The sequence below is a fragment of the Benincasa hispida genome, chromosome 4 (assembly GCF_009727055.1).
Source record: "Benincasa hispida cultivar B227 chromosome 4, ASM972705v1, whole genome shotgun sequence".
Lineage (NCBI taxonomy): Eukaryota > Viridiplantae > Streptophyta > Magnoliopsida > Cucurbitales > Cucurbitaceae > Benincasa > Benincasa hispida.
In genome coordinates, this window is record NC_052352.1 from 55,213,187 (window position 1) to 55,239,784 (window position 26,598).

Below are 26,598 nucleotides of genomic sequence, written 5' to 3' on the forward strand. Positions count from 1 at the left end.
GTGTATCTTTACAAAACAACGTGACTCCGGGAGAATTAGGACACCAATCCCAACACTAAGAAACTAACATCTAAGGTTATCATTGTAACTTAAACATATATATGGAGACATACAGGTGGATCATGTTTAAGTGGTAGCCTAAATGGTCTGTAGAAGATGGATACGGCTGGGTACCTTATCCTGGTGACACTACGAGTATGGCCCACTTTATAGGTGTTACAATTATTGTAAAGTGCTACAAATGATCTGATCCTGATCAATCATATATTAGACATGCGAGCGGAGATATTCTATACAAAGGGGTTTGTATAAGACCAGACCACAAAGTGTTTAGTCTCATTATATAACACTGTTCATAATAGAGACTTACATTTCACCAGGATGACCATAGGTAACATGACCTGAATTCTGAGTGAGTAATGAACTCCTGCCTATGAGGGCGGTCCTTTGATTTGTATGGCTGAGAGTGGCCAGATCACCGACTTAACAAGCCTACCATTTTAGGGATTCGTCTGATTGGGGAGCTGGGAACACAGCTACACAAGATGAAATTCACTCCTTCTACGAAATAGGGGTAAGTAGATAAATTGCTCCCTTAAGGGCTGATTTCGGGTCTTGAACAATGTGGCGTCACACCCTCTCCTGGCCCCAGAGGGGTTTAGTCATAGTAGGACTATGATCTATTGTTCATTAGAGGAATCAGTGGTACTTAAGGAGTTAGATGTAACTATAGGGGAAAAACAGTAATTTGGCCCAGCTGTACTTACGAGCAATTTGTGAAGGGTCATCGTACTGTTAATTGGTTATATCCAATAGATACAGAAATACATCTGTAATGCAAAGAGTACAACTATCGGTCTTTAGTGGAGTGCCCGACAGTTAACGAATGGTGGATAATGTAATTAAAGAGTTTAGTTAATTATTCATGTACCATTGGAGCTTCAAACTACAGGTCCATAAGGTCCCCTTGGTACTTCAAAAGGATTTAATTGAAAATCAGTTTTTGGGTTAATTTTAATTATTCAAATTAATAAGAGGAATTTAATTATATATGATATAATTGTCATAATGTATTTGATACATTATAATTTAATGGGAGGAAATAAATATTTGAATGAGATTCAAATATATTTTTTATTAATGTGATTCATAGTTATTAAATTTAATATAAATATGATTTATATTAAATGCCATAAAATAGAGAAAAGAAACTATAGTTTATATTTGTATGTGATATAATATTAAAACTATAGGTTATATGTTATATTTGATATAACATATAATTTAATATAAATATATTATGATAAGTTAGTTATCATTTTTATTTATATTGTTTTATTATTATTTGAATAATAACTTCCCTCTTTTCTTTCCAACCACCTTAGTTGGTGGTTATTGATTTTGTGGCAAGAGGAATAAAAGAAAAGTGTTTTCTCTTCTTTCTCTACAGTCTACGGCTAACGTTTTTTAGATTGCAAAATGATTGAGAGTTGCATAAAAGTTCTGTGTTCTTTCAATCTTCTTCCTCCACATCCAAACTATCCCTCCTAATCAAAATAATCAGAGTCCACCACTCCTGGGTTCTCACCTCGAGAATACCAAGGACTCTTTGTGGTAGTGTCCGGGTTGTTGTTCGAAGAAATTCTTGAAGAAGGTCTTCAAGAGTTGTTTCTGTTCGAGGCTTGTGATTGTTCGACGGAATTTCATGAAGAAAGGTTCTCCAAGGGTAATGTATCTTGAACCCTTTTTTCTTGTAAAACACATGATGTAGTTTAATGTAAATGCATATCTAATTGTATGTTTGATAACTTGTAGAAATACAAGTTATTTATACTGTTTTGTTTAGATATTGCGGCTAAAAGAAAGAAAAGTTACGTTGACAGTATGTAGAAAAAATTGAATTTTGACACTTTTATTGTTACCGTTCCATAGAAAAAAATTGAATTTTAACATTTTTACTGTTACCGTTACCATTACTGTTACTATTTAACACTTAGAGGTAACAGAAACAACAAATGTGACAAAATTCATAATTTTAGGTAAACGTGATCAAAAGCAATCTAATTACATTTTCAATCGAGGTTCATTATAATTGATCCATCAATTAAATTTCATTACGATTATACAAATATGAATAAAGATTTGATAATGTGACCTAAATTCATATTAAACAATGTGTAAATAAAAACACACAAAGATAAAAAGATTGGAACAAATGTGTAAATCGGTTACACGTGGAATAATCTTATACTGTCAAACAAACCTAACCAAATTTGGTAAGATATATAGGAAAATCAGAAATGGATGTAGATGAAATGTACCAACGTCCATTCAAAATCAAGTTAAAACCCAAAAATAAGGAAGGGAGTTAATTGATTGATTAATTCAAACATGGTAGGTAAATAAATGAAAATTAGATGATAAAATGATAAAAATTAATGAATAATTATTTTAAATAATAAAATTGCTAAAAATATTTTTAAGTTGAGTAAAATGTCACTGTGTATCATTTATATATATGATAAATTTTATCGCTGACGCTGATAGATGTCTATTACAGTTGGATAGTAAGATTTTTCTATATTTGTAATAAATTGATTTATTTTTCTTTATTTTAAAACCGTCTTAAATTAATTTTAGAAAAAAAAATAAAAAAGCAAGAGAAAATTGTGGAAATTAAATTAAAAGAAATCGTTTGGAACGGCAGCCATTGGTTGGGAAAGAAACAGCCGACCTGAAATTTCAAAAAATGGCTGAGTTGGAGTATTCTTCAAATCACCCCACCGTCACCCACCCCTTCTCACAGCCTAACACCTATAACTAAATAAATTAATAATTGTACATAGTCACATTTTTTTTTTCTTTTTTAAGAGAGAGACATGATATTAAATTATCATTGACATATTAATTTTTTCATTAATATTTTATTTTAACATCGATATTTTTATTATATCATTAAAGGATCTACAAAACATAAAAAATAAGCAACAATAAATCACTAATGTAAATATTAATATAAATAAAAAACATACTCACTTGTTTATAAAGCATAAAATGTTTATTTATCTATTTTTTTTATTTTAGTAGTCTATCACACGTAAACAAAGAAATTTTGTTATATTTGTAAATATTTTGGTTCATGTTCCTATATTTTAAAATAGCTCTTTTTTAATTAAAAAAATAATCAATGGCAATTTTATAACAAATTAACAAATAAATTTAATTAAAAATAAAAATAGTAATTAATTCACAAATGACATAGTATATGTCAATTATCACTAAGATAGGCTAATTTTGACGTTAAAAATTAACTAAAAATAATTACATAACTAAATAAATATTTATTTTAGAAAATAAGTATTAAAAAAATAAATTAGATTAACAATAATATTAAAAATAAAGTATTCGTTCATAAAATTAATAGTTACTACTTTATCATTTATAATAAAATGTTACTATATTTTACATTTTTTTATAGATATTATATTTACATTTTTTCAAATTTTTTTATTAGTATATAAATTATCAAGAATAAAATATTATAAATTTCAACCCATACAATGTTAGATTTAATGTAAATACAATTTTTTTGCCCGACTTATTTACATTGTGGCAATAGTTAGTCATATTTTAACATAATTTATTAAAGACATTATATTTTTTTAATTAATTAATGATTGAACTATATTTTTGTTAGTTTAGATTGATGTTTTAAATTTATAATGTATTAGTTATCAAAGTGAGATTAGTTGAACGATAATTGACATGATTTCTCTAAAAGTCGAAAGTTGATTACTAAAAAGTCATTTGATAACCATTTAGAGGTTGTTTGATATTTATTTGATTTTTGAATTTTTATTTTTAGTTTTTTTAAAAACGAATCTGTTTCGTATCAATATGATTTTCTGTTTTTTTTCAATTTTATAAATATTGCTAAAAATGTAAAGATTTTTTTTTTAAAAAAAATTGTTTTTAAAAACGGGTTCTCTTTTTAAAAACAACAATGTTTTCTTTTTTACTTTTATTTATTTTCTATTTTAAATGATTTATATTTTTTTATATGAAATTGAATAAAAGATAATATTCAAAATATTTTCTTATTTTACCCCTTATTTTCTACCCAATTCTCATTTTTCATTTTAACAAAAATATTTTCACTTTTTTAACTATTCTAAAATTTAAAGTTAAAAAGTTAGAAAATATGAATAAAATTATTATTTTAAAATTTAGAAAACAACAACTCATCATGAGATCTTTTTTTTCGTAAATAATAATATAATCTTAATAGAAGGATATATCTTTTTTCAAAAGATGTGACTATTTGAATTGTTACACTATATAAATATGTGGTGTTTTTATCCGTTTTAAAATACACAAATCATAAAGAATTGTTATCTCAATTCTCATATCTTTGGTATACATTCACACGGTAGAATTTGTTGAGTTATATAATTTGTACGGTCCTAGGACATGACGGTTAGGAGACAAAATGAAAGATAATTGTTTCCATTATTTTCACATTTTCATATAATTTTATCTAACAAAAATAAAGCTATTTTCTTGTAGTTTGTTGATATGTTTATGACAAATTATTATAACGATAGTTTGATTTTATTTTTATAAAAAAAAGTATAAAAATAAAAAGGTCATCACAACTTATTTGGATTTTAAAAAAAAAAAAAAAAAAAACAAACAGAATGATCAAACACAAATTTTGTTCCAATTTTTTTTAAAAGAAAACACAAAAAATTACTAAATATGTTTTTAGTTTTTTTTGTCTTTTTAAAAAAGAAAACAAAAAACAGTTATAAAAACAAAACTGAATATCAAAGTAAAGTTTTAAAAAACGAAAAATCAACGCCTCGTTTGGTAACCATTTTATTTTTTGTTTTTGTTTTTAAAAATTAAGCCTATAAACACTACTTTCAACTCTAAATTTCCTACTTTGTTATCTACTTTTCATCAACAGTTTAAAAAACTAAGCCAAATTTTGAGAACTAAAAAATATAGCTTTCAAAAAGTTATTTTTGTTTTTGGAATTTAACTAAGAATTCAACCACTGTACTTAAAAAAATGCAAATCATAGTTAGAAATGTAGATGATATAGCCTTAATTTTTAAAAACAAAAACAAAAATCGAAATGGTTACCAAACGAGACTCAAATAATTATTGTCAAATAGAACCTTCATGTTGGATGTATCTTTATAAAAGAATCTATGTATATTTGTTCACACTTCTTTTTAAAGTGAATTTTGCTCAAATAATATTTTCACACTAATAACCAAATATTTTTTTAGAAAAAAAAAAACCGAACACTTGTTCTGTAAAATAATTATGGTAAGAAAATTGAGTGGAACATTCTATTAGAAATTTTTATTTATAAAAAGCGATGCTTTTAATTTCATAAAGTTTATATCAGACGACTTTATTAGAATAAGGGAAGGACTCAAACATTTGATCTCTTGATCAGAACATGTGCCCTAATCAATTGTATTATATTTAAGTTGACATTACTAATTGTCTAAATAAATGGTGTTGCTCATTCACTTACAAATCCATGGTTGAATCAGTTCCTCGTCGTCATTTTGGATCGAGGAAGTCACCACCTTGGGTCTACTCAACTAAAAAAGAGGGAAAAAAATGTTGTTCTTTGCTTGATCATCTCAAAACAATAATAAAAAAAAATTAAATGTATTGATTTGTGCATGTATTGAAGTTGCATAGGTTAGGTTTCTTTTTAGTTCAATAATGTGTATGGTGGAGATTTAAATATATGACCTTTAAAACATATAAATGATGCATTGAAGTTACGTAGGTTGATGTGGTGGATATCAAGTAGATGAGTACTAGATGGCAAAATACCGTGTGTGGGGTGGAGAATCGAAATTCTAACGTAGAAGTCGATAGTATAAACTTTATGCCAATTAACTGTACTTTTATTTATTACCATATTTTATGTTTTAGATTAAAATACATATTTTGAAAATTCAATATTTATATAGATATATAATAAAAATTAAAGTTTATGAAACAAAATGTCGATGTCTCAAATTTATGAAAATGTCGAAGCAAAGGTCGATAAGATGTTGATGTCAATGATATTTACTAAAGAAATTTAAAAATAAACATTTCATAAAAGCTATTTTAAATAATAGATAAGTATTCTGTTTCTTTTTTGTCAAAGCGAGTATAACTCGACTCACATGCAATGTATTTTTTAAAAAATTTAAAAACTTTTTTTTATTTCTTTTTATTGAGACTTTAAAAGTGTTTCTTAAATAACAAAATTTTAAACAAAGAAATTAAAACAACCGTTTGGACTTATCAAAGAAAACTAAACAATATATATATATATATATATATGAATTAAGTTCACTAAATTCAGCATGGTAAATGTAAACTAAAAGAGATAGGAGACTAAACAAGATTCTTCGAAATCCTATTTAGAATTTGTGTTTAGATTATTCACGATTATGATCCTAGGATTTAGAGTAATGCGCTATATAAACTCTCTAACTCTATAAATATCGTTTGTGTATTCAGAAAACATTCTCTCTAATAATACTGTTTCCTCTCTGTCTCATGGACGTAGCTAACACAACGCTAGTGAACTACATATATCTGTGTTGATTCTTTTACGTTTTTATATTATTTAATTGTCGATTTCGTAACATTATATTTTATTTTTATCAAAAAGAGAGAGAAATTTTAATATTCGAAAGAAAAAAGATAAATATACGAATATTGTTAGTATTTAAGATCGAAAAAGAAAAAAAAGAAAAGAAAAGAAAACAAGAGTTATGTTAGCTTTTCCTAAAACAATTTAATGGAAGATAATATCTAAAATTTATTAATATTTAAATATTACTTTCGCTCTTATACTTTTGGATTTGGTTCATTTTAGTCCTTATATTTTTACAATATTCATTTTAGACACTATACTTTCAACTTTGATTCATTTTGGTCTACATACTTTCAAAATGTTTATTTTGGTCTTTGTATCGACTTTGGTTCATTTTGGTCAACTTTGAAAAAGTGATCATTTTAATCCCTTAAAAATGTAGTGAAAATGAAATTGAAGGGATCATAATGGTCACGTTTTAAGAGTACAAAAATCAAAATAAACATTTTAAAAGTACAAGGACAAAAATGAATCAAAATTAAAAGTATAGAGACTGAAATGAACAAGAAAGTATAGAAACCAAATGAACTAAACCAAGAGTATAGCGATGAAAGTAGTATATAAACCCTTTATTAAATTTGAACCTTTTTAAATTTTAGGTACAAATTAGAAATTTAAAGTAATTTTAAAGACAAATAGTATATTTTAACAAAAAGAAAAAAAAAAGTCGTGAATATTTACCAAAATATATCTTAAAGTTTCCCTTCATATATATATATATATATAAATGTATAGTAGTTGATGCTATAATAACTTGAAGAAAAAACAATATGATATTTGTTTTGGAAACTACATAACTATCATAAGCTATAACTAATAGATCAATATCTCATTTTGGTTTATGAATTTTTTTACTATTTATTGCATTTTGGTCTTTAACTATCACAATGTCTATTTTAATCTCCAAATAATAATAATAATAATAATAATAATAATAATAATAATAACTATTTTGATGGTTAAACTTTTAAAATATCTATTATAGTTCGAGAGTTTTCGAAAAATAAATATTTCTATCTAATATTTATTTAATCTATACTCATCTCTATTGTATGTATGTATATATGTTGTGATTCACAAATTACAGGTGAGAATCGAATCATCAACATTTAAAATGATAATTGATGTTGAGAAAAATTCGGAAAAAAATGTGATTATAACTTGAAATGATAACGTTGAAAAAAATTGGAAAAAATTGGAATTATATCATTTAAAATTGAATCATCAACATTTAAAATGATAATAACTTGAAAATTTGGGGAAAAAATTTCAAACATTAGGGCCCATTTGGATTGATTTGAGAAAAAAATTATTATTAAAAAAATTCATTTTATTTAAACACTTTTAACAAAAATTATAGAAAATACTCTCAAAAAGCTATTTTGAGTGGTTACAAAATATTTCAATTTTTTATAAAATGATTTATTTTTCAAAATTAAACACTTGAAAAATTTGAAGTTGTGGGATTTCGATTGAAATTTTCAACTATGGCATTGAGATGGTAATTTATGGAAATGAAAAAAGAAATATTAAATTAAAGGTAAAAAGGAAAAAGAAAAGAAACGGCCGTCGATTGGTATGTCACCATCGCTGCATCACCTTCTTCCTAAAGAGAATGATCGAAGCCGCGTCGTGTAAATTAAAGGAACTTAAATTTTGGTTTAATAAAATTAAATAAACTAAGAAAGAGAGAGAGAGAGAGCTTTAACAATAATAAACGTTTCGCGCGATCTCTTTCTCTCAGTGAAATTTTGCATATTCCTCAATCCTCGCATGTGTTAGCAAAATTCAAATTCCATATAAGGTAAGATGAAGGAAGAGAGATCGATTTTCTTCTCAACAGATTTTAAATTCCACCACGATTCTGAATCTATCTTCATCTCAAAAACACTGTGTTTTTAGTTTTTTCTTGCAGTCTTTTCAGGCGTTGGATCTGCCCAGCCAGTTTTTGCCGTCCTCGAGCTGTTTCTTCCTTCAATGTTCGCCTTCCGAGGCCTCTAGATCAGGTGGGTTTTATTATTTCACTGGATTTTGTCACAATTTCTTTTTATACTTTAATGACTGCGCTCACTGGAGCTGAATTTCGGTTTTGATTCTGAGCTATTGAGATCCTAGCTTCTCTATTCTGTTTTGAGAATTGTGATCTTGTTGCGTCGGTTGATGGGGATCTCTGGAATTGGCCTTTTGTCTTGTTTGAAACTGTCAAGTAATGTGATCTTTTGATAAGATCTGTCTGAATTTTATTTTGTTCTTTTATGGATCTACCCCTTGGGTTTCTTTTTCTTCTTGGTTTTATCCCTTTTGATTGTTTGGGTTGGATTTTTTTGGTTTTTAACACCCATTGTCAAGGCGGGGGTGGGGATTAGACTCTCTGCTCTGATTGTTATGTTCTCAAGATGGGAGTGACTGAAAACGTATTTGTTATGGAACTTTGAATGTCTTGCGGGGTTCTTTTAGTCAGTTGTTAATTGCTATCCTCAGAGTTTATGAGGTTATGTTATTGAGAGAAACATGATGTTTATTTCACGTTGACTTGCAGCAATTGTGTTGTGCAGTGTTGTTCTTTTGATCTCAACATGCACCACCGCGGTGTCTCTATCTGATTTTAAAATAAGAAGCATAACTTTCATTAGCTGCAGTGTACATCTTTCTTAGGTGGTCTGTGCTGGTTACTAATTTTTCATTTGTTGGTGACATTGATTCTCTTGGATTTCATTTCATCACGCAGCGTTGGCCGTGCTTCTTTTTTTATCTAGTCAGTCTGAGCAAGCAATAGTTTTGCGGTAGGCTGATGAAGAACGGTATGATAGAATGCAGTGTATGTCACTCCAAGTTGGTTTCCCCCACTACAAAAGGTATATCAAGGGCATATGATCGACATAAGATCAGAGTATCGTCTAAGCAACGAGCCTTAAACACCCTCTTGGTTGTAGGTGATTGTATCTTGGTTGGTTTGCAGGTGAATGTCATCCCTGAACCTATTAGTTGACATGGTTTCTGATGATGCTTGTTTCTTTCTTAATTGAATTCTCAGTAAAATGTAATCATGCAAAAGATTGTCCTACCTTGATTATACTGCTTTTTGCATGTGTTTTTCTTTCTTTTCCTTTTGAAATGGTATTGAGCAATAAAATTTTGTTGTTCTGTCCATTCTGTAATGTACTGAACCTAACTCTACTGCTTACTCTTGTATATCAACTCTCCCTATCACCGATTGTATCCCACACTGCAATTCATACTAGTTACTGTTATTCCTTAAGCTCAGTTGGACCATCAAGAAACCTCAACAGCCTTCCTTCTCGATTGCCTTGTACATGCTTGTCGTTCTGTTGGTCCAATTTGTTGCCATTGTCCGCCATCCTCCCCTTCCTTCGTTATCGTTGCTACTCTCATCAACTTGCTCATATGATATATCTATTTTTCTATTAACGAATTCAACCTTCAGAATGCTAAGCAAATAGCAATTAACGTATGTAACTGCTATAGGACAACTGCCATTGCCACCTTTGCCTCTATAAATTAATGGTACTTATCTCACAGCGAATAAAATTTAGTGAATTTTAACATTTATGTAGCAATCAACTCAATTGTTTCTTGTCAAACTGTAGAAAGAAACAGATGGTTGTGCTTGTATATATATATATATATTCTGTTTTTTAAGCATGATATACTTTACTAGTTTACATGGAAGATTGCACAATTCTGAAATTTTTTTCATGTAAACATAAAAGCCGACAAGGTGCTTGTCCCCCACATGAATCTTCCTTTTCTTGTTTGATGGTATTTGGATTTGTTTTAAAAGGTCAAATTGTCAGGTGATCTAACCTGGTTTTTAAATGCCTAACACTGGTTCATTTTCATTGCCAGCCTATTTTGGTTTATATGTCCAAGGTGGATGGGAAATTCATGTTCAGTCCTATTAGTGTTAACTTTTTGACCGAGATTACGAAGGTTATCTTTGCTATTGTTATGCTGATAATCCAGGTACTTGGAAACTGATTTTTTTGCCTTTATGAATATATACAAATTAAACTCTTAAAAGTACCTTTGAGCCTGTAATGCCTAATTTGAATGGATATCTCAATCCTCATCATGTGAGTTTATAGGTTCCGGTAATTTCGTTTGGTTGTAATATAAGTTAATAATTTAATTCTTATTATATTGTGGGAGATATGAAAGACATTGTGACTTATGGACTTTTTTGTTTTTACATTTGTCAATGCTGAGTTAGTTTACACGATAATTGCTTAAGCTTATAACATTTAGTTGTCAAAAAGCTGGACAGAATTTAATAACTTAGGTAAGGTGGATGGCCAATATGAGGTTTGAACCTATCCTTCTAAAGTTGTTTTGTTGTTTTCACAAACCCCAATGCCCAAGCAAACCTATGGTGTTTTTAATAGGTGATTCATGCCACAAATCCTAATGAGTAGTTTTTTGAATCATATAAAATTTAGAAGTCTCTTATCCAAAAAGAATTATATAAAATTAGAAGTCGATTTCATTTTAAATCACATATGTTCTTTAGGTAAACAATTAGTTTAAGCGATAAATGTAATCCATCAAATACAGGAACTGCTGATATGACATCACTATACAAATGTTTTTGATGCACAAACTGCTTTTTCTTAATTTAGCATTCAAGTCAGATCATTTAATTGATTTTGATTTTAAAGACAAAGCATCATTATATATATGCTAATAAGAACTATACTTTCTAAATGAGTTGGTTTTCAGTGTGACTTTCGAATTTGTGGATTTGTAGAGCTTTTCATCTAATTTCACGTGAAAGCATTCAATTGAGTTTCTTGATTGAATTGCTTCCGAACAGACCCATGACCCTTGGATCTGGCATAGTTTTAACTCTTACTATGAATTTTTCAGGCTAGACATCAGAAAGTTGGGGAAAAGCCTCTTCTCTCAATATCAACATTTATGCAGGTTACTTCTCTCACATGACTGTTATCTAATCAATCATCAATAGTTGCTCTTGAATGTAATCTCTATGCTTTCCTTTTCAAAGCAAAACATTTTAGATTTACATGAATTGAGATGGAAAAACCATACCTTCATAGTAAGTGAAACACCTGACAAAAAAAAAGGTAACTCCAACCCAAAAGCCAAGGGTAACAATAATCAAACACTAAATAAAACTGCATCAATTGTTGAGGATTATAAGAAACAAAGAATAAATACAAAACCCTTTGGACACAGGCATCCATAGGGAGGTGTTGAACCTAGACAAAGTAAAAACCTCTCTCAAGAAAACTCCACACACCTATAGATCATTCTGTTTGTGTTGAGCCAAATGTTTCGAAAAATAGTAAAAAGGCGGGTTGTTGGAAGTCTTGTCTATTAGGACTTCTCTAAGCTGAGGGTTTGAACTTAATTATTGGTCAGAAGACTCTGAACTTAGTTTGCTTTTTGAAGCTTTTGGATTCTCCAGATCATTTAATATTTTACTTGTAGTGAAAGTGTTTTTAGTCTCTTCACTCTTGTAAGGGCAGACGCTTCTTGAGGGTAGTAATTGAATGCTAACTTCAGATTTCTTATTTAGGTATTATTCAAAAGTTGTCTTGTTTTCTTTTGCAGGCAGCACGTAACAATGTGCTTCTTGCTGTGCCAGCACTTCTCTATGCAATCAACAATTACCTAAAGTTTACCATGCAGGTATACTGTTCATATTTATTAAAGAGAGTATGTTTTTGTTTTATTATTTTTTTTATTTTATGTTTTAACTAGATACATCTTAGAGCTACTTTTCATTGTTAGAATTTATTGTTTGTGTTTGAACAATTTCAGATATGTATAACTAACCAGGTTACTCTCCATACAGCTATATTTCAACCCTGCAACTGTGAAGATGCTTAGCAATTTAAAGGTATAATGTGTATCAGTAAATTACTGTATTTGTTGTGGTAAAATAACTGGCTCATACGATTGGCGTCTCTCTCTTGATGCGCCAATGCTCACATCTTACTCGAGGGTTCTCATTTTCTTGGACAATAGTTTGGCTGTTTCGTAATGCATTACCTATATGGCTATGTCCAATAAGTAATATACCTTTATGGATTTGATTTTGTCCTGGTGCAAATGTTTTAGGCTTTTTCTAAGCTGACTTTCTTATTCAATTTCTCACTGAACAAATTTTATGTAATTTCACGAATAATATTTTGATTAATTAATTTCCCATTATACAACTTATATGATTTGCACGAATAATATTTTGATTATTCGGTCTGTTCAGGTTTTGGTGATTGCTGTCTTGCTAAAGATTATTATGAGACGGCGATTTTCTATTATTCAGGTTAGTATATTTCTTCTGCTATTTTGCCTGCTCAAGGTGTAATTTAACTGTTTAACTGTGAGCTATTACAATGGAGGGTGGAGAAAAAGTATTAAAAGCTTGGGAATTAGTTGTAATATAACATCCAATTATTTATGCAATAATGTTATGCACATATTTATAAAATCAAATATAGAAAGTTATTAGCTTCGGTTATTTATTACCTTATATTTGTTTGATATTTCTGCATTAGATGTTACTATTAACATTACTATTATTATTATTATTTGAGAAGAGAAACAAATTTCTTTGATGAACGAAATAAGAAGGGAAAACCACAAAATTTTAATTTTCTTTAAACAAAAGGTTCCAACTGTCATTTGACTATCCGAGGATAGGTTATACACTCCTTTGCTCTTCATTTCCTTAATGGATTGGTTTCTTCATGTATATTAGAAAAGAAAACACTCTGCCAGTGCCACTTGATCCTTCAAGTTATAAAATTCTTTTTGAGTGTTGGTATTGTTGAAATATGGGAAATGAGAGGTGGGCATCTCTTTTGCAACCAAACCAAATATGCACCAACCTGCCTTGTACTTGAAGTAGAAGCTTCCATCGATTAGATTGTGATTACCACCAGTAAATGGCTTTTCTTGTCAACAAGAAACAAAAATTGTCATTAATGATTGAAAAGTAAAAAAGAAAGTGTTAAAATATGTATTTCTCATCTGAGAATGTTCGATGTTATACTAGTTTCTCAAGCTTGTCTTGTCGCCCTCACCAATGAAGAGGGAAGAGTATGGAGAAACCTTTCACATAATTATCTTTTTGAATGTCTTAGATATTCTACTTGAACTACAGTTTCTAAAACAAAAAAGGTAGATCTCCTTGTCTTATCCCTGAAAGGCTTGAATATCAAACTAGCCTTACCATTGAAGAAAACAAAGAAGGTAATGAAACTGATATTTGTTTTTTATTTGCCCCAGTGGGAAGCACTTGCTCTGTTGCTTATTGGAATAAGCGTAAATCAGTTACGATCATTACCTGAAGGTACCCCCAATTTGGGTCTCACAGTTACCATGGGCGCATATGTCTACACTCTGATTTTTGTAAGTGGATCTTGTAAGGCTAGAATGCTAGCACCGGCTTACATACAAGCTAGTTCTTCTCCCTTCGATTTCTAAATGTTTTCAAGTAACTTGAATTTCTTTTACAGGTAACTGTTCCATCTCTAGCTTCAGTTTATAACGAATATGCTTTGAAGAGCCAGTATGATACGAGCATCTATCTCCAGGTAATGTTGCTATTGTGTTGCGTTAAATTGAATCTGGAGGAGAAGCTGAGATGTTTAAATAGATACATTTTTCTGTTTCATATGTTGTTTTGTAGAAAAGTAAGAATTGCTGTCCATCATATCTGTAGTCAAGATATTTTGTCATGAACCATTCTGTTTGTTTAGAATTTGGGATATTGGATGTGGGATATTGAGTGATGATTCCTTTATCTCATGGCTTCTCTTTTTTTTATGTTGAATTCATAGTATTCTATGCTTATATAAATATTTCGTCTCTTAATGTTCATTATATCTGCTTAATAACTGAGACCCTTCTTCTGAATGGTGGATTTTCTATTGAATTGCAGAACTTGTTTTTATATGGATATGGTGCGATATTCAACTTCATGGGAATATTAGGAACAGTTGTTATGAAAGGTAATATATAAATCTCTGACCACCTCCCCAAATAAATAAACAGGAGATTTTGTATGATTTCTTCCAAAAGATGCATCTTCGAGGTCTATTTTTTTTCTTTTCATTTTTCATTTTTTTTATCCTGAGAAGCTTATAATATTGATCATGCCTTGGTAGATGTAATTTGACGTTGAGTTCTACTTTTTTTTACATATGTTTTGATCTGTGTTCTTAACAACAAGCATGCCAATTAAAATATTGATTAGATATTATATATGGCAATTCAAATTCTCTTCAGAGTGGATATTTTTTTTATTGAATTAAATGTTTGGCCTGTTTGGAATGTTCTTTTATCAAATGCTGCCAGTGCCAGTTATGCTCAATTTCCAGCATTTTTAGGGATGTCTTTGGTTTTGGCTGCGTTCACTGTGATTGTATTAGCTCAACGGCATTTTAGAGCTCTGATTAGCTGCTTTCTGGCTTCTTGTAAATTTCAGGTCCTAGCAGCTTTGATATACTCCAAGGTCACTCAAAAGCCACAATGCTGCTAATAGCTAATAATGCAGCCCAAGGAATTCTATCCTCTTTCTTCTTCAAATATGCAGGTAAGCTAAAGCTTTTATAGGCTTCTCAGTATTTTTTTTTATTAGAGCATGCATTTTTCTTATTTAGAAAACTGCTTTAATATCACAAGTTGCTGGACACATTTTGTCCATGGATTAATATCACACTTGTTTCTTGCAGACACAATTCTGAAGAAGTACTCCTCAACAGTTGCTACTATCTTTACAGGCATAGCGTCTGCTGCATTGTTTGGTCATACTTTGACTATGAACTTTGTCTTGGGAATATCTATAGTGTTCATTTCTATGCACCAGGTACTTTGAGGAAGGGATAACACCGACAAGGCTAAATATGATGTCAAAATATAATTGTTGACTGTTAATTCTTGATATTGTGTTTCAGTTCTTCTCACCCCTCTCAAAAGTCAAAGACGAGCAGAATGGGATGACAGAAATGGTGGATGTGGATAGCCAGAGGTAGGAACTTATTCATAGCTTGAGACATCGATTTGATGTGGTTTCTTTTCATGGGGTTCATTTATATTATATTTAAAACAATTTCAGCCTAATGGTTGACCTTAATTCATTTGCTTTGAAAACTGTGAAACAAATATGATCTCTAAGGACTTGGAGAGACTGATTTGTTCATTGGTGGAAAAACTATTGGATTGTTTTTTCTGGATATTTAATTTTTTGGGATTTGCCTTTTCAGGTCTAAGGGATCCTTCATAAATATCGCAGCAGGAGCAAATGATGAGGTGTGTGGATTTGGCCTGTCTTCTGAGGCCTGTCTTCTGAGTTTGTTTTCAGGATTTTGTATGAAAAATTCTCCTTGACAAAATGCTGTATGATTTACTTTTTGTTTCCTTGCACTTTACAGGCTAGTCATCTTGTTGGTTCTGATGAGAGAAAGCCGCTTCTTCCAACCTAAAAGTTTTTTTGGACATGGTACTTTGATGCTTTATCTCTCATTCTTTTCATATAAACTCTTTATCATTACTATTAAACTCCTCGAGTTGGCAAAAAGGAGCCCCAAATTCACAAGATAGTTAAGTTTGCCCATTCCATGATCTATCTAATCTGATCATGATAGTCAAAATATTTGGCCGATCAAGGTTGCTATCTGGAAACTTGAAAGAAAGTTCTATTTCAATATCGAGAACCGATTCAATTTGGTAATGGTTGCCTAAACCAATCTAATCTGGAACAAACTTTGATTTCGCAATTCAAAGTTGTAATGTACAATCATAATGGGTCAACAAGAGCGTAGCTCAACTGGCATAGTGTCCATACTATCGACCTCGAGGTTTGAGGTTCGATTTCCCCACCCCACACTTTAATTACAATACCTTTAAAAAAAAATGTACAATCATAATGGGCTTATATCACAGGTGCTTGAAGATTTATTTCCCCTATTATAACCACCGAGAATGTAAAATGGCGTTCTGCGTTTTTATCGTCTGATTTGGCATTATGAATTCTGTTTATTTTTCCTCAGCTCTACTTTGACATCAAATCACATAATGAACTTCTGTCGCAGGATTTTGTAGGAAGTTTTGGCTGGATTGTTGGACCGTAGGAAGACGGGGCGATGGGTCTCAACCTTTATCAATAAAATTCTTTTGATGAGGTCCTCCAAAGTTGAAATAGAGCATTCCTCAGGCTGGTTTGGATATGAAATTTTTGTTGCTACAGATTAGATTAGATAATAACATGGGTATTGTCATATACCAAGGTCTATACAGCCCTACCTTTATTTCAAGTTGTGGTTTTAGTAAAAATGTATCATTATTCTTTACCCCAGATTGATTATGACTAATAATTTTTGTCTATTTCCTTCCAATATCTCAAATTTTTATGTATCCTTCCCCCATTGAAAAATGTAGTGCTACAATTCAGATCTTATGGCAAAAGTATACTCACTTTTCTCATACATATAATGGAAATGTTATATATACAGGATATATTCCTTTGTTTGAAAGTTGCCATCAAGGCTGCTTGATATGGGAGATAAAAATCTGTTACTGAGAAATTTTTTAATTCATGTTGACTTGATGGATTATCTTATCTTTTCAACAACAGGGAACAAGGTTTCTCTTTGTGATTTTTAATGGAAAGAGAAAAGTACTATCATTTATCATCCCAACCTCCCTGGCCAAACAAAGAGTGTTTGAATTGGAGAGAGAGAAGTCAAGAGAGAGATCATTTTTTAGTTTAAACTATCATATCATCATTTAAAATAATAAAAAGAAAAAAAATTACCTTTTTAATCCATAAGTTTTGAAGTATATGTACGTTTAGTTCCTAAGTTTTAGAAATGTATTTTTGTAGTCCCAAATTTATAAAAATAGGTTCAAAAGGTCCCTGATGTATTTTTTGTTTGATTTTTTAAAATTGATGTATGATATTTAAAATTGAAAAAAAATAGTTTTAAAGATGTGATTTTAAAAACTATCATAATATTGGTGTATTGATAATATATTATATTTATAATTTATTTACATTATTGGTATACTAGATATAAATAAGTAAACCAATCAACTATCAATTGATAGTGTATCAAAAGCTATAAAATTCCAACTTTTTAGATTTGCCAAATTACTTCGTTTTTGCCATTATTCTCGAGTTCTTCAGCTAGATGACCCAAATTTTGAGGAGAAAATGAGATTTATCTTTCTATTTTTAGGCTTTTTGACCTTTTATTGCGAGTGAAATTACGAAAACAAAACTTCACACACGAGGAATGGGAAGCTGTTCGTGTAGACCTACAAGAGTTGGTGCATAATTTCGTCAAAATCAGTCGCACTGGAGGAGAAGAGCACCGGAAGAAGAAAGAATAAATAAGGTTAATATTGAAAAATTATTTGATGATGAAGTAAGCAAAAGGTCAAAATTCTTTAAGTTTTAAGTGAGACAAAAATAATTTCAAGCTTTGAGAAATTTAAGATTTGGGCTTTAAAAAAAAAAACCACATATTGACAGAAAAATTTTCATATACAACAAAAAATGTCAAACTATTTACAGAAATAACTAAAAGAAAAACACTTAACACTTATAGACATTACATAGTATCAATGATAGACTTCTATCAACTTTTATCAATCTCTGTCAAAGAAAATTAATTTTTGCTATTTTGGTTTCCCTTATTTTTCTATTTTTGAAGATCTCCCCATCCATAATTATAACCCATCAATATCTAAATTAACCATTGATTATCATTAAAAGAAATAAATTGATTATTTTATTTTATTTTTTTTTAAGAATATGGGACCTGAGATCGAACCTCCTACCTCTAAGATGGTTGGTCATGTCAATTACTGCAATCGATCATTATATCATATCAATCATTCAAATAATTCTTTAAGCAATACTACCAATCATTGCCTTTTGAAATAATTCAAATCTATGAAAAAATCTTAAAAAAAAAAAAAAAAACACATATGTACAAGTTTATATAAAAAAAATTGCATCTATTCCACTAAATTATCCATCACAATTTGTCACATTACAAATTCTTCTCACCACATTATTTTAAAAAATATTTAAACATTTTAAATTACATACTAAAATTTCCTTTCCATGTGTGTGCAATGCCAATCCCCATGGGGTCAGTTCATTTTGATAAGAGTAAAATCCAATAAAGCAAGTTTTTGTTTAGATCAGTCATCAGAGTTGAAGAACAAAATATAACAAGAGAATAAAAAGACCTAATAAGCCTCAGGTAAATCTGCACTCTGCAGTTTTGAGAAGGCAGAAGAAATTGTCAATGGGGGGAAAAACTCCATTATTATTCAGAAACAGATACTTCTCCACACATCCAGCTACCATCACTCGAAACCCCATACCGCAATTCTACCGCATCCAAACTCACCATTTACACAACGAAATAAAATCGAGATGCATAAAGTTATCCGACCAAATATCATCGATGCATATAAGAGAAACTATTTGAAGCATATGCAAGAAAATTCAAACTCAGTGGGATGAAACCATGTACATTGCCATCAAGACTCTGGTGCAGGTGGACCGGTAGGTGCAGGGGGCTTCAAAAGAGGTTGGAGGGCTTTCACAACAATGCTCATATTTGGTCGGAACTCGGCTTCATACTGCACGCACAATGCGGCCACAGCTGCTAGCTGCATTGCCAAACAAGAAAAGTCGATTTGTTAATCTGCTGAACGAACTCTGAGCTTATATACCGTTTGTTTTATAATGGAGTACCTTTGCAACTCCTTTAGGAGGGTATTCTCCCTTTAGTCTTGGATCTACACATTGTTTCACTTTGTCCTCGCTAAGCCTTGGAGTAGCCTAAAGAAATTAAATACGTCCAACTATATTTTCAATACAATAGCTTTCAATGTTTTTTCAGCGCAAGACGCACAAAAGCTTAACAGCCTTTATGGAGCTGATGCGGAGGAATTGCCTCGCAAAGGCGCCTTACTTGTGTTCTCTTTTGAAGAGTGCCTAGAAACGCTTTCCAAAACACATGTCGAGAAGATAAATGAGAAAAAATTAACAAAGAATATACAAAACTCACCCAGGTGACTAAACTTTGCTGTCCGCGGGGCATCGTGTGATCGACAGGTTTCCTACCGGTCAAAAGCTCAAGTAGAACTACACCAAAGCTGTATACATCACTCTTTTGCGTCAACTGTCCAGTCATTGCGTATCTGTAGAAAGACATAATCCATTATCATTTCCTTAGGTTTCTGGTTAGGTTAAGAATAAAGGGATATCAATGACAGAATGAGCACAAAAAGTTAAGGCCTTGTTTGATATTTAAGTTCTTGATAACGTTTTCGTTTTCAGTTTTCTTTAGAGTTAGTCAAATTCTAAAACATTAAAAAAAAAAAAAAAAGTTTTTGTAAAAACTAGGTTTTTAGTATTCAAAACTTAGCTTCATTTTTTAAAACATTGGTAAAAACTAGAGATCAAAATAAAGGAACTTGTGGAAGTAGTATTTATAAGCTTAATTTTAAAAAACCAAAAATAAAATGAAAAATGACAAAAACCAAATGATTATCAAAAGAGTTCTAATTTTTTAATTTCTCATTTTAAAATAAGAATTGTGATTAAAAAAATGCTATCAAATTTTAGCCAATTTTCTGAAACAAAAACTAGTTTTATAATTTGACTATTTAATTTAATTTTTTGCATTTTGGATAGGTAAAAGATCACTTTAACAACAGAGCCAAAAAGAAAATGAGACAAAAAAAGGGTGTACAAAACAAAAAGATTGTTGTTATCTTTTACCGGAAGAAAACAAATTATGCTGCCAGAAATGCTACCCAACAAAAGGAGCCTCCTAGAAACTAAAGTAGAACAAAAAGATCATTACTTAATGAGCTGTCCTTAAAAGACTAAAGGACCAAAAAAAAAATGTTTATCCCACAGGTAAGACTATTAGCAGTGGACAGTGGTGTCAATAATTTTGCTCCTTTCATCTCTGATATTAGCAGGAAGACAAAAATTCCCACCTTTTAGACATATTTAAGACTAAACTAACAGAAGTCCTCAGCAAAGGGCTCTGCTGTTGCTGTCATTCTGTAAATCAATAATTTAACTTCAAGACAATTTATCATGGGCTTGAACAAGATTCTCAAAAGCATAAAGTCTCCCAAGCTGCCTATCTAGAGGTCTTCATACAATCAACCAAGAACAAGAGGAGAGTTTTAGAAACATTACTCTGGAGCATGGTAACCAAAAGTTCCCAAAACTCGAGTTGAATGAAGACGGGCGGCCATATCAGGGGCTTGGTTGGAGAGGTTAAAATCAGCTACCTTGGCTTTAAAATCCTCGAAGAGTAGCACATTGCTGGACCTGATATCTCGGTGTATAATAGCAGGTTGGACTTTCTCATGCAAGTATTCCAGCCCTTTGGCTGAATCAACTGCAATTCTCACTCGCTGCATCCAGTCAAGCACTGGACCAGGTTGTGCTCCTTGTACTCCCTTCCTTCCTTCAATCATCGATAGAACTTGTATCAGTTGCCTGATCTTCAATCAGTTATAAGTAACATATTCATATAGAAAAAGTTAAAAAGATCGGATACCATGTAAAACATCATGCAAAGATCCCATGGTTGCATATTCATAAGCCAATACACGAAGATTTCCTTCAACACAATACCCAAGCAATTCGACAAGATTTTCATGTTTCAATCTTGATACTGTAGAAACCTGAGTCAAATTAGAACAAACAATACCCAAGCATTCAGGATATTAAAGACCATACATTTGGTCAAGATTCAAATGGGAATTAAATACGGATAAAGATGGAAGAATTATTAAAAGTATCTTTCTAAAATCTAACAAACCTGAGTCAAAAACTCAACGTTACTGTCAGGCTCAGATGAAACATCGAGCTTCTTTACAGCCACATTTTTCCCATTATTCAAGGTTGCATAGTAAACTCTACCATAAGAACCTTCTCCAATCAATGCTTTGGACCCAAAATTATCAGTCTTTTCTTTCAGTTCATCCAGGGAGAGTGCAGGCACTTCAATTGGTAGTGCTGCCTTCTGTGCATCAGCTTTAGCAGGAGCTGGCACTTTTGAGTCCTTTAGTTGACCTAAATGCAAGAAATATAGAACAGCTTCAGTGAAACAAATATATTCAGAAGAAGGATGAGAGGAGAAATGAACAAGGCATACACTATTTGTTCTAAAAAGTGTCCAATTGGATGAATGAGTAATAAAATTACAAAAGACATGCGTAAATGAGTAAATGCATTGGAGCCAATTGGGAACTACAAAAGATAAAGACATACATACATATAGGAACTAGGAAGTTGGGACAAAGAAGCATATTATAGACCTCTAAGGTGTGCTGAGTCATGGGCTTGGGTAACATCTCCAAGTCTAGTGCTAATGAGTAGCTAACGTGTATTGAGTGCAATAGATCTTGATTCATGCCTGAAGAGTGGCGTGCACATGAACAAACTAAATCTAAAAGACTTGCACCAATTTTCAGAGTAGGTAAGCAGAATAAATTTCTTTACTATGCACAAAATGAACCAAATAGAAATTATCGATCTATTCCTGTTCGGTTGGCCATTTGGGGGAAGACTCTTATATGTACATATATAACAAGAAACACAAAGAAACAGAAGAGTTTGGAGTTTGAAATTTCTGGGCAGTTTTTAGTTAAATCATTTTCCAAGAAATTGACTGCATCTTCATCCATAGATACAAAGTTGTTTAAAGCATTGTGGAAATCAAGTTATCCTAGAAGGGTAAATATTCAATATGGGTGATGATATTTGGCGCTGTTTATTGTTCTCAAAGATATTGCGATGGAAGCTTTTCTTCTATTTGTTTCGGGCTTTTTTGAGTTCAAGTCTTCTAGAATTTGGGTTTCTCTTGAGTTATGTGTTTAATTGGATTGTTTTATTTTTTCTCCAGAGTTTATCTTTATGATGTAATTTGGTCCTAGCCTTGTATTGGCATGCTTGAAGTTTTTTTCTTTGCTTCCTCTCATGTATTTTGAGCATTAGACTCTTTCATTATATCAATGAATAGTCTCGTTTCCGTCTTTTTTTTTTTTTTTAAATACTTTTGTATTTATAGCCTAGCTCAAATCCTTCATGGTTGGAAGGAGGTTCTTCACTAGTTTCCTTTGGGGGAGGGAGTTTTTCACCCCTCTGCCTCAGCCTGTATTCCTTTTGTGATTAGTTCAATAGCCTCTTATAATTGGGGGTAGACTTTTCCAGATCAATGTTTTTCTACTAAACCGAAATACTAAGACCTAAATAACCAGAGAAGTCCAATACCGTCAACCAGCATGGTACAGAATACTGTATAAATAAATGTTCAAGTATGTGCTGAAGAAAAATGATCCTTATGGCAATGTGTCTACCAAAGAGATTCATCAATTTGAAAATTTTAGCGTGTAAGAAAGTATTATATAAAAGATCCAAGTATATGCTAGGGACTGAAGAGCCTTGATCTTATTGAAATTCCGCTGTCAAATGGTAAATTTACTTGGTCCTCATCAGGGTTAACTCGATTCATTCTTTGCTAGTCAGAGTCTGCATTTCAAAGTCATGAGATCACCTTTTGGATGATTCTAGAGCTTCAAGACTTGACAGAATTTACAAAATGAAGGATTTTCTCTTTGAAAGCATCAAAATGAAGGTTTAAGGTTCTGGGCTGTTTCTTCCAAGCCAAACATGGTCCCAGAGAAGCTTCTTGAATTTAAAAAGATGACCACTGAGAAAGACATTGTGAAAGGCCTTCGTTCCACTATGTTTTTTTTCCTCCCTCTCTCTCTCGGTAAGAATCTAGTGTCATTTTTTTCCCCGAAGGAAACAACAATAATTTTATTGAATGAAACTAATTCATTGAACAAATAAAACTTCAAAAAGGGAGGGGGAGGACGAAAGGCAACCCTAATGAAGGGAGATTACAAAAATATTCTTCTAAATGACCAAAAGAGAACAAAGATCGAATTGTAATTACAAAAGCAGCAAATTACACAAATAACCACAAAAAAATTTGTATCCAACATTCCCTCAAGTTGATTTTTAAATCCACCACTATCATATTCACTTACTTTATAATTTATTTTTTATTAGACCCAATTCTCTGAACTGCACAATGTTATTCAGGTTGACTACACCACTTCCATCAAATCTATGTGTGTACGTCTTTGCTGAAGAATACCACTTAGATAATGTAATATAAAGTAGTCAATAAATTTGAAGATTTTCTAATACTATTTGAGTATTTGGTTATCAACCTATATGGTATTTTGTAAGATATTAGTCCATGAACTCTTGCCTGATTCCAGGAACCATTTTTGCATCCAACCCCAAACTTCCATATTTAATTTATTGATGGGCTTCTCTCTTTCTCAAAAAACATCTCTACTCATAGTTAAAGTGGATATAAATTAAATACAACCAAAGCTATACACAAAATTCCCCCTACTTTCACATTCATAAAGTTGCTAAGAAACTAACCATCTCCAAAATTACTGGGGCTTTTCAGGTGTTCATTTTCAGTTGATTGATTAGCCTCTTCAACTTGACAAAAACAACAAAGCCACTTGCGCATCGTCACTTTCTTCCTTCGATATTGATTATCCTTAGTACTTCTTTTATCTGGATATAATAAGTAACCAAGAGGAAGGGCATAAGCCTGCACAATGATACCACAGTTTCACTAAGAGTGTAACGACAGTGGCCTTAAGTAAATTATCATAGTTATAACAAAGAAACACTAGTGATTGCATAATAACAATAGTATTTTACCTTACTAGTGGAAAATCTTCGAGTTTTATGCATATTCAAAATAAACAAGTGAATTTAAAACTGTAAAATACATCCCAAAAGGAGTAGATAGAACAAGCATTATATTTAACTAGTATCATTGTTAGTATCACACACCTTCACCACAATACTAGGGGTCCAGCCATTAAGAGCTTGAACTTCTTGCATTAGACACAAATCTCAAAACCCAACCCAATGTTAACTACTTGACAGACACCTAAATTCATAAATACCCCTTATTTCACAAACACACTAATCTTTTAGAAAGGTTATATTCACAATAATAAACTCATCGAGCATGCTCCATCTAGCTTGCTCACAAGCAGTAGAAAACAGGTTGCATATCAACGTCTAATTGTTCTTTAAACAACATTTTTTTTTTCTTTTGAGTAGATAACAATAGAGATGTCTCTTCTTTAGTTTTGTTTCTTGTTCTCTAAACAACTTGATGTCATTAAAAAAACGCATATCACCTGGCATCCATCCCTATAAGAAAAGATAATACTTTTCATAGAGAATTGGGTGAACAAAACTATTTAGATGAAAATCAATTTATTATATCTATTTATCATCCTCAAGATATTCCAGAAACTGACACTACAACGTCAAATAGATTTAAATTAGAGAAAATTGACGAAAGGAAATTTTTACTACGATAATTTTTTCAAAGAAAAGGAATAAAGTGATTATAAGATTGAGGACTGCGAATGATCGTAAAAGAATAATACAAAAAACAAAAACTATTAACAAAATGGACTTTGGAAGAGAGAATAAAAAAGAAGCCATAATCGCCTCAAGAGATGGATGATTCTTACCCCTAACAACTGCCTGTGAGACTCAGAGTCTTCCATCCAAAAAGCAAGAGAAATTCAAAATCAAAATGAAATACGCAACACCCAAAAAACAAAGTGTAAATAAGAAGAAGAAAAAGAAAATCCCCAATTCAGGGTGAACCCAAACAAAAAATTACATCCATACGCATTTAGAAACAATCAAAGAAACTCAGCCAAGACAAAAAGAAAAAGGAAAAAAAAACGAATTCTTGAAAACCCAACTGAATATATAAGTAAGAAGGAGAAATTCGTACCAGAAATGAACAGATTGGAAAGCAAACAACCACGAAATGAAAAAGAAACAGAAATTGTTGAAGAACAAACGAGAAAGAACGGGAAGTACCTGAAATTGGTGTTGGGATCGGTGAATCAGAGGAAGAAACAAAAGAACAACGCAAATACAGATGAGAACTGATGGGGTTTTTTTGAATTTCTTTTTGGGGATTTTGAGTCTTTGGATTTCGATTCAAAGCGAAGCAAAAGAACAAAAGCAAAAAAAGGGGAATGACAGAGAGGCAAACGCCGACGCCAAGCTGACAACTCTCTTATCTCTCTCTCTCTCCTCCTTTTCTCTCTCAATCTTTGAGTCTGAATTTTTCAAACTTTTTCTTTTTCATAAATCAAGACATGGGAGAGAAATAGGAGGAAAGAAAGAGACAAAAGCTCCCACCTTTTTCTACTCATTCTTTTTTCTCTTTAATGTTTTTTTCTTTTTTGGGTTCTATTTTCTATTTAATGTTTAACTATGTGTGCATGTGGAGATTTAATTGACTTTTTGGTTGTTAATATAATCATTATGATTGTGAATTTGAGGAACACAACGGAAATACAGATATAGAGAAAATATAATATAATAATATTAAATATATAAAATAAAATAACTATAATTATAAAATTAAATACTATGAAAATTAGTGAAATTTTCAACAATGTATGTGTAATTTTAAGATCCACCAAATGCCACTATTTATCGGCAAAGTAACAAGTAAGATGTTAACTTATATGGACACCAAACATGAATAATTACAAGGCACATGAACAATATAAAGTGTGACACGTGACTTTTGGGACACTAAAAAATAGGCATCTATTTACTATTATAATATTCATAATACTCCCTCTTAGATACCTATATATATGTGTATATATGAAATATGTCTCGTTAAAACCTTACTAGGAAAAAACTCTAGTGAAAGAAAAAGATTATATATTTCATATAATACATACTCCTAAAAAAATAATATATTTACTCCCCACACATGAAAACATCACCT

General features: G+C 31.1%; 2 protein-coding genes across 3 annotated transcripts; one reads left to right on the plus strand and one right to left on the minus strand.

The window, feature by feature from the left end:
* The first annotated feature begins 8,327 nt into the window (after positions 1-8,327).
* On the plus strand, positions 8,328-17,185 carry LOC120075902 (CMP-sialic acid transporter 3-like). Of its 2 annotated transcripts, none has more exons than XM_039029643.1 (17): positions 8,328-8,486; positions 8,585-8,688; positions 9,411-9,641; positions 10,550-10,666; positions 11,567-11,623; positions 12,275-12,352; positions 12,519-12,563; positions 12,930-12,989; positions 13,955-14,077; positions 14,185-14,262; positions 14,610-14,679; positions 15,156-15,263; positions 15,403-15,536; positions 15,625-15,698; positions 15,934-15,979; positions 16,102-16,169; positions 16,762-17,185. In XM_039029643.1, the coding sequence occupies exons 3-16, from the start codon at positions 9,474-9,476 to the stop codon at positions 16,150-16,152; spliced, it is 1,209 nt and encodes a 402-aa protein (XP_038885571.1). In that variant the 5' UTR covers positions 8,328-8,486; positions 8,585-8,688; positions 9,411-9,473; the 3' UTR covers positions 16,153-16,169; positions 16,762-17,185. The 2 variants fall into 2 exon arrangements, with proteins under 2 accessions (XP_038885571.1, XP_038885572.1); XM_039029644.1 differs by having other exon boundaries at positions 8,330-8,486; positions 8,598-8,688.
* A 1,652-nt stretch (positions 17,186-18,837) lies between these two features.
* LOC120075775 (PTI1-like tyrosine-protein kinase 1) lies at positions 18,838-25,949 on the minus strand. Its single transcript, XM_039029439.1, has 8 exons — positions 25,668-25,949; positions 24,183-24,360; positions 21,538-21,791; positions 21,274-21,400; positions 20,907-21,180; positions 19,759-19,891; positions 19,443-19,529; positions 18,838-19,357 (listed from the first exon to the last, which is right to left on the minus strand). Exons 2-8 carry the CDS (start codon positions 24,274-24,276, stop codon positions 19,226-19,228), a joined length of 1,101 nt encoding a protein of 366 aa, XP_038885367.1. The 5' UTR covers positions 24,277-24,360; positions 25,668-25,949; the 3' UTR covers positions 18,838-19,225.
* Between the last annotated feature and the right edge of the window lie 649 nt (positions 25,950-26,598).